Source organism: Balaenoptera ricei, chromosome 6 (assembly GCF_028023285.1).
Source record: "Balaenoptera ricei isolate mBalRic1 chromosome 6, mBalRic1.hap2, whole genome shotgun sequence".
Lineage (NCBI taxonomy): Eukaryota > Metazoa > Chordata > Mammalia > Artiodactyla > Balaenopteridae > Balaenoptera > Balaenoptera ricei.
Window position 1 is genome coordinate 115681611 of NC_082644.1, and position 12287 is coordinate 115693897.

Genomic DNA, 12287 nt, shown 5'->3' on the forward strand with positions numbered 1-12287 from the left:
GCTGATTCGAGGACTTGTTTTGTACCAAGCGGCGCCCCTGGAGAACTGTAGCGGGGCAGGCCATGCCTTCCGAGGGTCGCTGCTGGGAGACCCTGCAGGCGCTGCGCAGGTCTGACAAAGGTCACCTTTGCTACCACCGCGATTGGCTGCTGCGGGGCGAGGTGAGCAGTGGCCCCAAAGGGGGCGGTGGTCCTTCCTGCCCCTCGTCACGGGGCTCTGCTCTTCCCTAGCCCTTGGCATGTCCTGCGCCAGGGAACCCGTGCGTTCTTGTAACAGCCCGGGTTTGCTGCTTGACTCCTGTGTGTGCATCACCGTCTCTCGCCTATTCTAGCCTTCCGTAGAGCGCCCCTTCAGAGGTGCTCTTTGAAGGCTTCATTGCTCCCCGCAGCCGGCGTTAGGTGCCTGCGCCTATGTTGTCAAAGCAATCCTGGCCTCTCAGGGTCAGTTAGGTTACTGCGCGTCTCTTGTGTTAGGAGATCCAGATTTAGCGGTGAACGGTTAACAGGACCTAACCTATTGCTGCCAGTGAAATGACCAAATTTTTAGACGACGTTGGACGGACCTGGGAACTTTAATGGGGGCTTGGTCACTGCATCTAAGATTCGCAAAGCCCTGTACTAGACCGCGCAGGTGGGGGAATATAGAGACAGTTAAGGCATAGCTCATCTTACCGAGTTGCTGGTAATCTAGCTACAGGTATGATGTCTTGTCTCTTCAGACTTAAATGGGAAACACTTCTAAAGCATTTCTGTCTTTATGTCTTTGACGATTTTAAAGAATACATACCTTACATTCTATAGGATGAATTCCAGCATGAATCTGTATGGTGTAGACTCAGGTTATGCATTCTTGGCAGGAATACCACAGAAATGATGCTGTGTTCTCAGTAAGTCACATCAGTCACACATAGATGCTTCAGCCCATCCCAACACTGGTGATGCTCACCTTGATCACTTGGTTACAAGGGTAACTTCCAGATATTTCCACGTAAAATTCACTTAAAATTCATCATTTTCCCTTTTGTAACTTCTTAGTATTTTGTTGGGAGGTAGTCCAAGATTACACCAAAATATTTTTTTCTTATCAAACCTCCACCCTTAGCATTTATTGGTGATTTCTTCCTGAATCAATCTTTTCTGTGATGTAGACGAATGGTGTTTCTTTATAGCTACCATTCCTACGTTTGTTAGCTGGCATCCTACTGTAAGGAAGAGCTTTCTTTTCTCTTCTGTTTAATTATTCATATCAGAATCCTCATGGGTTCCTTCTGTTTAATTGTTTATATCAGTATCCTCATGGGTTCCTATTTTATTCAGTGAGTCGTGATCCACTACTTGTAACCTTGTGTGTGTATATTTGCCAGTTTATGTCTTTTGCTCATTTTTCTATTGGGGTTTTGCCAATATTTTATAAGTTCTGTATGTATTAGGGATAATATTCCTTTATCTGTGATATATATTGCATCTTTTTTTCTAGTTTGTCAGTTGAAATTGTTTTCTCCGTTGATGGTGTTTTTTATGGGTATGGGTTTATTTTTTACATTTGAAACTTGGCTCGTGGAATTTATTTTGGCGTAAAGAAAGGGTAAAAAGTTGTCTCAAATTCAACATCCTTCCATGATAAAAACTCTTCCCAAAGTGAGTATAGAGGGAACATATCTCAACATAATAAAAGCTACTTTTATTATGGGACAAATAAAGCTACTTTTATTGTGGGACAGACCCACAGCCAACACAATACTCAGTGGTGGTGAAAAGCTGAAAGCCTTCCTGCTAAAATCTGGAGGAAGACAAGGATACCCCCTCTCACCACTCCTATCTAATATAGAATTGGAAGTCCTAGCCACAGCAGTCAGACAAGGGAAATAAATAAAAAGGTATCCAAATCAGAAGGGAAGGGGTAAAATTGTTATTATGTGCAGATTACATGGTACTATCTATAGAAAACCCTAAAGACTCCACAGAAAAACTACTAGAACTGATAAATAAATTCAGCAAGGTAGCAGGATATGAGATTAACATACAGAAATCTGTTGCATTTCTTTACACTAACAATGAAATATCAGAAACGGAAAGTTTAAAAAAAAAAAACCAAACCCTTTTAAAGTCACATTCCCCCCCCCCCCAAAAAAAAACCTTAGAAATAAACCTGACCAAGGAGGTGAAAGACTTATATTCTGAGAACTGTAAAACACTGATAAAGGAAAGGAAATTGAAGATGATTCAAAGAAATGGAAAGATATCCCATGCTCTTGGATTGGAAAAATTAATATTAAAATAGCCATACTACCCAAAGCAATCTACAGATTTATTGCAATCTCTATCAAATTACCCACGACATTTTTCACAGAACTAGAACAAGTAATCCTAAAATTTATATGGAAGCACAAAAGACCCAGAATTGCCAAAGTAATCCTAAGGAAAAAGGACAAAACTGAAGGCATAACCCTCCCAGACTTTAGACAATACAACAAAGCTACAGTAATCAAAACAGTGTGGTATTGGGACAAAAACAGACATATGGATCAATGAAACAGAATAGAGAGACCATAAATAAACCCACACACCTACAGTCAATTAATCTTCAACAAAGCAGGCAAGAATATACAATGGAGAAAGGACAGTCTCTTCAGAAAGGTGTTGGGAAAGTTGGACAGCTGCACGTGAATCAATGAAGTTAGAACACTTCCTCACAGCATACACAAAAATAAACTCAAAATGGCTTAAAGACTTAAATATAAGACAAGACACCATAAAACGCCTAGAGGAGAACATAAGCAAAACATTCTCTGTTTTGACATAAATCATAGCAGTGTTTTCTTAGTCTTCCAAGGCAATAGAAATAAAGCAAAAATAAACAAATGGGACCTAATCAAACTTACAAGCTTTTGCACAGCAAAGGAAACCATAAACAAAACAAAGACAACCTATAGACTGGGAGAAAATATTTGTAAATGATGAAACCGACAAAGGCTTAATTTCCAAAATATACAAGCAGCTCATACAACTCAATAACAAAAACAAACAACCCATTCCAAAAATGAGCAGAAGACATTTCTCCAAAGAAGACATACAGATGGCCAATAGGCACATGATAAGATGCTCAACATCGCTAATTATCAGAGAAATGCAAATCAAAACTACACTGAGGTACCACCTCACGCTGGTCAGAATGGCCATCATTAAAAAGTCTACAAATAATAAATGCTGCAGAGGATGTGGAGAAAAGGGAAGCCTCATACACTGCACCTCAGTGTATGAGGCTTCCCTTTTGAAAAGATACCTGCACCCCAATGTTCTTAGTAGCACTATTTACAATAGCCAAGACGTGGAAGCAACCTAAATGTCCATTGACAGATGAATAAAGAAGATGTGGTATATGTATACAATGAACTACTACTCAGCCATAAAAAGAATGAAATAATGCCATTTGCAGCAACGTGGATGGACCTAGACATTATCAGACTAAGTGAAGTAAGCCAGAAAGAGAAAGACAAATACCATATGATACCACAAGTGGAATTTAAAATATGATACAAATGAACTTTTTTTTTTTTTTTTTGGCTGTATTGGGTCTTCATTGCTGCACGTGGGCTTTCTCTAGTAGCGGCGAGTGGGGGCTACTCTTCATTGTGGTGCGCGGCCTTCTCATTGCGGTGGCTCCTCTTGTTGTGGAGCACGGGCTCTAGGCGCACGGGCTCAGTAGTTGTGTCTCGCGGGCTCTAGAGTGCAGGCTCAGTACTTGAGGCGCACGGGCTTAGTTGCTCCGCAGCATGTGGGATCTTCCTGGACCAGGGCTCGAACCCGTGTCCCCTGCATTGGCAGGCAGATTCTTAACCACTGCGCCACCAGGGAAGCCCACAAATGAACTTATTTACAAAACAGAAACAGACTCACAGACATAGAAAACAAATACATGGTTACCAAAGAGGAAAGGGGAAAGGGAGTGGTGGGAGGGATAAATTAGGAGTTTGGGATTAGCAGACTACTATATATAAAATAGATAAACAGGGCTTCCCTGGTGGCGCAGTGGTTGAGAGTCTGCCTGCCAACGCAGGGGACACGGGTTCGAGCCCTGGTCTGGGAAGATCCCACATGCCGCCGAGCGACTAGGCCCGTGAGCCACAATTGCGGAGCCTGTGCGTCTGGAGCCTGTGCTCCGCAACAAGAGAGGCCACGACAGTGAGAGGCCCGCGCACCGCGATGAAGAGTGGCCCCCGCTTGCCGCAACTAGAGAAAGCCCTCGCACAGAAACGAAGACCCAACACAGCCATAAATAAATAAATAATTTTAAAAAGAAATAGATAAACAACAAGGCCCTACTGTATACCACAGGGAATTATATTCAATATCCTGTAATAAACCATAATGAAAAGAATATGGAAAAGTACTTATATATATATTCAGGTATGTGTATCTGAATCACTTTGCTGTATACCAGAAACTAACATAGCATTGTAAGTCAACTACACTTCAGTTTAAAAAAGAAAGTTGTCTCAACATTACTTCCAATATGTCTTTAAAATGAGCCTTGTCACTGTATAAAGTGTGCATACAGTCTGTTTGCTTCTATGTCTAGATTATTCCCCATGGGTTGAATATCTGTTTATTGTATACACACTCTAGATCAGTAGTTCTCAACCGCAGCATCATTGACATTTTGGGCTCAGCCAGATAATTCTTTGTGGTAGGGGCTGCTGTTGCTGTATTGGGCATTGTAGGGTGTTAAACAGCATCCCTGGCCTCTACCCAGTAAATGCCAGTAGTATCCTCCCAGTCGTGACAACCAAAAATGTCTCCAGACATTACCCAGTGTCATCTGGGGAGTAAAATTATCCCTGCTGGAGAACCACTGATTTACGTAACATAATAGCTTGTGATTTCTGAGTAGTTATTATGTGCCAGGTACTGTGCTGAGTTCTTTATATCTATTACTCATTTAATTCTCCCCAAATGTTTTGAGGTAGATCCCCTATTATTCCATTTCAGAAGAAATGAACCTTAGGCACAGAGAGGTTAGGTAATTTGCCCATGGTTATACAGGTAAGTGGAATACAGAGATGGAATTCAAACCAAGAAAGGCTAGTTCCAAACTCAAGGCTCTTAACACTATTATACTGTTTTTCCATGTTTCCTGATAATATTTTCCTGACACTGAGTAAAGTTCTCAGCCAAAATTTGCTGTATACTTTAACTACAGTTAAGTAGTATACGTTTCTTTGGTTTAGAGCACTGTACACCAAACATATAGAGATAACAGATAACTGGTACAGTTGAACAACTCCACACACATATTGGAGAGTGTCTGGGACTTGTTTTATGGTCTTTATATTGTAGAACCTATTTTATTTAAGCCATTGGCTCTTACATCAGTAACCACTTTTTAATTAATTAATTAATTTATTTATTTTTGGCTGCGTTGGGTCTTCGTTGCTGTGCGCGGGCTTTCTCTAGTTGCTGCGAGTGGGAGGCTACTCTTCTCTGCAGTGCGCGGGCTTCTCATTGTGGTGGCTGCTCTTGTTGTGGAGCACGGGCTCTAGGCGCGCGGGCTTCAGTAGTTGTGGCTCACAGGCTCCAGAGTGCAGACTCAGTAGTTGTGGTGCACAGGCTTAGTTGCTCCGCAGCATGTGGGATCTTCCGGACCAGGGATCAAACCCATGTGCCCTGCATTGGCAGGTGGCTTCTTAACCACTGCACCACCAGGGAAGTCCCTCGTAACCACTTTTCTATGCCTATTTTTTATTTGCATATTTTCATTTTAAAAAGTATAACATGTTCATTTAGAAATTAGATACAAAAAAAAAAAAAAGAAATTAGATACAGAAAATTAGAATAAGTAGAAATATGTCACTGATCACCCAAGCTTAACTTCTGGTATATTTCCTTCAAATTTGTTAGGGTATTTATTTGTATTTATTTTATATCATTGTAGACATATTTATTTATACTGTTGTTTTTTCACTTAAAATTGAATCTTGGGGGAGGAGGAAATGGAGTAAGGTCGTCAAAAAATAGAAACTTCCAGTTGTAAGATAGATAAGTACTAGGGATGTAATATACAACTTGACGACCGTTAGCTAACACAGCTATACCATATATAGGAAAGTTAAGAGAGTACATGCTGAGAGTCTCATCACAAGAATAAATTTTTTTTCCTTTTTTCTTTCTTTTGATTATATCAATATGAGAAGATGGATGTTGTTAGTTGAACCTATTTAATCATTTTACAATATATAAAAATCAAACCATCGTGTTTACGCCTTAAACTTTTACAATGGTGTATGTCAATTATTTTTCAATAAAACTGGAAAAATTTGAACCTTACATAGGATTCACAATTGGTATTTTTAAATGACTAATATTCACTGAGTGTGTATACCATAGTTTACTTCAAAATTCCTTTCATGTTCTTTTCTGTTACAACATTTTAGATTGCTTTCAAATCTGCTTTAATGACCATCTTTGTGCATTGTTCCTTTTTCTGTAGTTAGGGTTATTTAGTCTGATACTCTAAAAGGATAATAGTCAAGGTCATTATCAAGAAGCTACTGTACTTTCTCTTCATCTCATTGTTAATACAGTTACTTTGGGTCTTTGGTATGTATGTATGTATATATTTATTTAGGCCTTCTTAGGTTTTCAGTAAAGCATGTAGTGGATTATAAGGACAAAATTATTTTTGATTGCTTAGATCAGTTGACATGCAAGTTGAGCTTAACCTTCTTCTTCTCTCTAGGATGTTTTAGAAGAATGTATGTCTCTTCCCAAGCTGTCTTCTTACTCTGGATGGGTAGTAGATCATGTCCTACCCCATATGCAAGAGAACCCACCTCCCTCTGAGACTTCAACATCCCCTAGATCTACTTCAGCCCTCGACCAACCTTCATTTGTTCCCAAATCTCCTGTCAGAGACCCTGCCTTCTCACCAGCCTCCTCAGCAACACCAAATGGAACCAAGGTAACGCTTTTGATCAACTTAAGGCAAAAGACAATGGTGGCTGCAAAGTTGAAGTGTTTAACATTGTCATACTACAGTGACCTTACTCTGGAGAAAATAATGGTTGCTTCTTTGAATCCTTGTAGCTGTTTGTAGCGACAGTGTTTACCACATCACCCAGCGTTCTCTTTATGAAGACCCAGAGAGAGAAATTCCTCTTTATTCTTAGTACCAAGAATAGTAATTAATTTCATGGGCAAGTGGATTGTTTTTTCTCATGAGCATTGCATCTGTTTAACTCAACAAGGTCTCCCTTTTTGTTGTTGGCTGCTGGAAAGCTTAGAGTAAATTTTATACTTGCTCTTAGATTTACATACCTTATTGTTGCTTCTGTATGAGTTTTTACCTTCTTTTTGGCTCTATTTTGTTCCTGCCTTTGTTTCTCCCACTTAAAACAGTTAAATTGTTGCTGGTGCTCTGCTCTTCTCTTCTCTTTCTTTGTATCTCTAGAGGTATTTATTTATTTATTTATGGCTGCGTTGGGTCTTAGTTGCTGCACACGGGTTTTCTCTAGTTGCAACGAGCGGAGGCTACTCTTCGTTGCAGTGTGTGGGCTTCTCATTGCAGTGGCTTCTCTTGTTGTGGAGCATAGGCTCTAGGCATGCGGGCTTCAGTAGTTGTGGCTTGCAGGCTCTAGAGCACAGGCTCAGTAGTTGTGGTGCATGGGCTTAGTTGCTCCGCGACATGTGGGATCTTCCTGGACCAGGGTTCAAACCCATGTCCCCTGCACCGGCAGGCGGATTCTTAGCCACTGCATCACCAGGGAAGTCCTGTTGTTATGTTTTAGGTTCCTTTATAAGCTGCATTAAATCCTTTCTGGATCAAAGTAAGGTATAACAAGTAGTATTTGGCCTAGAATGTAAAGAGTTAATAGAAAAAAAGCCTTCTAAACTTTTAAACACTACTGTGCTTTTTCAAGTTTTAGATTTTTGTGCCAGCAAAATAAGACTAGGCAACTCTTTAGAAAGGTAGAGATTACGTTTTTCACGTTTAGCTTCCAAAAGACAAAGTTCTTTGTTCTTTTTGTTCATACTCACTGCAGACTTTTGTTTACTGAAAATATATTATCAATTCAACAAAAGGAAGCAGTTAAATCTCCCTATGGTTTCATCATTTCAGTCATCAGTTACTCCTTTCCAGTTTCATATGCCTGCATCCTTGTACCTTGGCATGATTAAATTGTATGTGCACTTTCATGTTCTGCTTTTCCTTCCTAACTTTATTTTGTTCATGAACTATTTGAATTATTTGTTCACGTTATTTCCACCTTTGTAAATGTCTACTTAGAGGATATGTAATGTCCTGTAATTTATTAAACTGCTCCTTTATTATTAGGCATTTATATTTTTCCATTTGATTGCTTTTAAAAGTATTACACTGAGAAACTTTCTGCAGAGAGATTTTTCCGTTTTTAATCTTAAAATATGTCTTCTAGCTAATATCTTAAAATAAATGCCCAAATGATTTGACTGGCGTCAAAGATAAAAGGGTATGAACTTTTTTTTTTTATTTTAAACCTTTTTTTTTAATTGTAAAATATTCATGACATAAAATTTACCATTTAACCATTTTTAAGAGTACAATTCAGTGGCATTAAGTACATTCATAGTGTTGTGTAACCATCACCACTATCCATCTCCAGAACTTTTTCATCATCCAAAACTAAAAACACTACACTCATTAATCAATAACTCCAGGACTTCCCTGGTGGCGCAGTGGTTAAGAATCCACCTGCCAAGGCAGGGGACACGGGTTCGATCCCTGGTGTGGGAAGATCCCACATGCCGCGAAGCAACTAAGCCCGTGCGCCACAACTACTGAGCCTGCTCTCTAGAGCCTGTGAGCCACAACTACTGAGCCCACGAGCCACAACTACTGAGCCCGCATGCCACAGCTACTGAAGCCCGCGCGCCTAGAGCCCATGCTCCACAACAAGAGAAGCCACCGCAATGAGAAGGCCGTGTGCCACAACGAAGAGTAGCCCCCGCTCACCACAACTAGAGAAAGGCCGCGCGCAGCAATGAAGACCCAACACAGCCAAAAATAAATAAATTAATAAATAAATAAATAACTCCTATTTCCCCCTACCCCCAGTCCCTAGCAACCACCATTCTACTTTCCGTCTCTATGAATTTGACCATTTTAGGTACTTCATATAAGTGGAATCATGTAATATTTGTCATTTTGTGACTGGTTTATTTCACTTAGCATAATGTCTTCAAGGTTCATCCATGTTGTCACATGTGTCAGAATTTCCTTCCTTTTAAGGCTGAATAATATTCCACTGTATGTACCACATTTTGTTTATTCATTCATCTGTCACTGGACGTTTAGCTTGCTTCCACCTTTTGGCTCTTGGTGACTAGTGCTGCTATGAATACACATGTACATGTATTAGTTTGAGTACCTGTTTTCAATTCTTTGGGGTATGTACCCAGAAGTAGAATTGATGGATCATATGGTAATTCTATGTTTAAATTTTTTTTTTTTTTTTTTTTATGTTTAAATTTTTGAGGAACCATCATATTGTTTTCCACAGCAGCTGTATCATTTTACATTCCTACTAGCAATGCACAAGGGTTTCAGTTTCTCCACACCTTTGCTAACGTTTGTTATTTGCTGGGTTGTTTTTGTTTGTTTGTTTTTATTTTGTTTTGTTTTACGAAAGCCATCCTAGTGGGCATGAAGTGTATCATTGTGGTTTTGATTTGCATTTCCCTAAATGATTATTGATGTTGAGCATATTTTCATGTGCTTATTAGCCATTTGTATATCTTCTTTGGAGAAATGTCTTTGTAAGAGTTATTCACAATAAGAAAGAATTTATTGTACAGTAAATAATAATCCTAAAAAATAATATAGGACAGAGATGATTATTCATACTATGAAAGACTGCATGATTACATACATAAAAAGTTTACTTTTTAGTTTATATTTCACACTTCATCTTTTAAAATATTAGTCTTTAAAAAATATTTCTAGCAATTGAACATTATAGACACAAAAATGAACTTTAGCCTAAACTTTACAACTTACATAAAAATTAACTCAAAATGATCATGAACTTAAATGTAAAACTATAAGACTTTTAGGGAAAAAAAAAAGCATAATCAGAACCTAGGACTAGGTGAAGAGTTTTTAGATTTGACACTAAAAACTTAATCCATAGAAGGAAAAATTAATAAATTGGACCTCATCAAATGAAAAGCATGGCTCAGTGAATGACCTTGTGAAGAGGATGATCAGACAAGCTACTGACCAGGAGAAAGTAGTTGCAAACCACGTATCTGACAAAGGTTTATGTATCTAGAATATATTTAAAATATATATCGAGAATATATATTTAGAATATATTTTAAAAACTCTTAAAACTCAAAGGTTAAACAAAAACTTTCTAACCTTCAATTAGAAAATGAGCAAAAGATATGAACAGACATTTCACCTAAGACAATATATAGACAATATAAGTACATGAAAATATGTTCACCATCATTAGCCATTAAAGAAATGCAAATTAAAACCAGGACGAAGTAGCACTACACACCTATCAGAACGGTTAAAATAAAAAACAGTGACACCACCAAATGCTGACAATGATGTGAAGAATCTGGATCACTCATATATTTTGGGTGGAAATGTGGAATGGTACAGGCACTCTAGAAAACAGTTTGGCAATTTCTTATAAAACTAAATAGGTACTTAACTATATGACCTAGCAATTGCATTCTTGGGCATTTTCCCCAGAGAAATCAAAACTTATATTTACATAAAAATCTGTATACCAGTGATCATAGGAGCTTTATTTATTATATCCCCAAGCTGGAAACAATGAAATGTCTTTCAACAGATGAATGGTTAAGCAAACTGGTACATCTCTATCATGGAATACTACTGGCAATAAAAAGGAACAAATCTTTGATAATATGCAACAACTTAGGATCTCAGAGGCATTATACGAAGTGAAAAAAGTCAATCTCAAAAGATTATGTACTGTATGGTTCCATTTATTTAACGTTCTTGAAATGCTATCATTATAGAGATGGAGAACAGGTTAGCGATATAAAGGTGTGGCACAAGGAAGCTTTATGGTGATGGAACAGTTCTGTACTTTGTGATGGTGGTTACACGTGTGATAAAATTGCATAAAACTATACACGTACCCAAATGAATTCCTGTAAAACCTGGTGAAATCTGAATAAGTTCTGTGGCTTGTACCGTCAATTTACTGTTTCCAACTTCCTGTAAATTATAATTATTTCAAAATTAAAAAAAAAATTAAGTTTCTATGAGCAGCTTCTCAGAGGCAGCAGTTTCTAGTTCTGATCCTGCCAATAGTGTGGCATGCCCTCAGGCAGGCATCTTTCCCTCCTTAGGCCTCAGTTTCTTCATCTGTAAATCTGGTACTGGACTAAATTGCCAAGGTCCTCTCCAGGTATAAAATTCCGTAATTCTTAAGGTTTAAGTAAAGTTTTGGATGGCTTTATATAATGAATTGGATTTTTGGTATTTAAGTAACAGAAACCCAGTTTAAACTAGCTAAAGCAAAACAAGGGAGTCAGGGGAGAAATTAATTAGCTCATATAACCAGGAAATCTAGGAGTGTATTTCGAATCAGTTAGATCTAGAGAATCTATTTTCTGCTTGTCTGTCCTTGATATTATTTCTGACTTGATTCAGTGACTCAGACCCAGGGCTTTGCTTCTCCATTTCTCAATTCTGTCTAACTCGTCTTGGTTTCATCTTTCAGATAAACTGTATGGCAGGATGTCTCTTGGTAGCCCTAGACACATATCTTCTTAGCTTAGCATCCCCAGAATAAGAGAAAGCCATCCCAAATAGCTCCATCAGGAAAATTCAGAGATGGACTCTGGCTTAGTTTAGGTCATAAGCCTCATTCCTGAAGTAGATACTGGGTACAGGGGTATAGAATACTTTGATTGCCAGGCTGGTCACATGCTTAGTGACCCCTAAGGCTAGGGGGCGTGGAAGAATCGGGGATGTGGGCTGGGGTTTCTCCGTCCATACCACCCCAGCAAAAATGGACACTTACTAGAAGAAATGGGCAAAATGTGCTGGACAAATCAAAACAAACGAGCAAGCAAAAAAAAAAAACACAAAAAACTGTCCAAAGTGAAAACATCCACTTAATTTATTAAGGAAAACAATTAGAATAAGGTCAATATCATGAAAAGCACACTGGTTCTAACATATATTGTTTTGTTGTTGTTATTGGTTGTTCATAAGTAAGGATGTGATTTTTGTTCAGATTGAATAACACCAACTTTACCGTC

At 38.5% G+C, this 12287-nt stretch overlaps 1 protein-coding gene across 1 annotated transcript in view; it reads left to right on the forward strand.

The window, feature by feature from the left end:
* Nucleotides 1-12287, forward strand: part of GLE1 (GLE1 RNA export mediator) — a 40887-nt gene continuing 28600 nt past the window's right edge. The window contains exons 1-2 of the mRNA XM_059925758.1: nt 1-161; nt 6736-6957. Of these exons, the coding sequence (XP_059781741.1) occupies nt 63-161; nt 6736-6957 (321 nt within the window). The 5' untranslated portion in view covers nt 1-62. The remainder of the gene's footprint in view (nt 162-6735; nt 6958-12287) is intronic.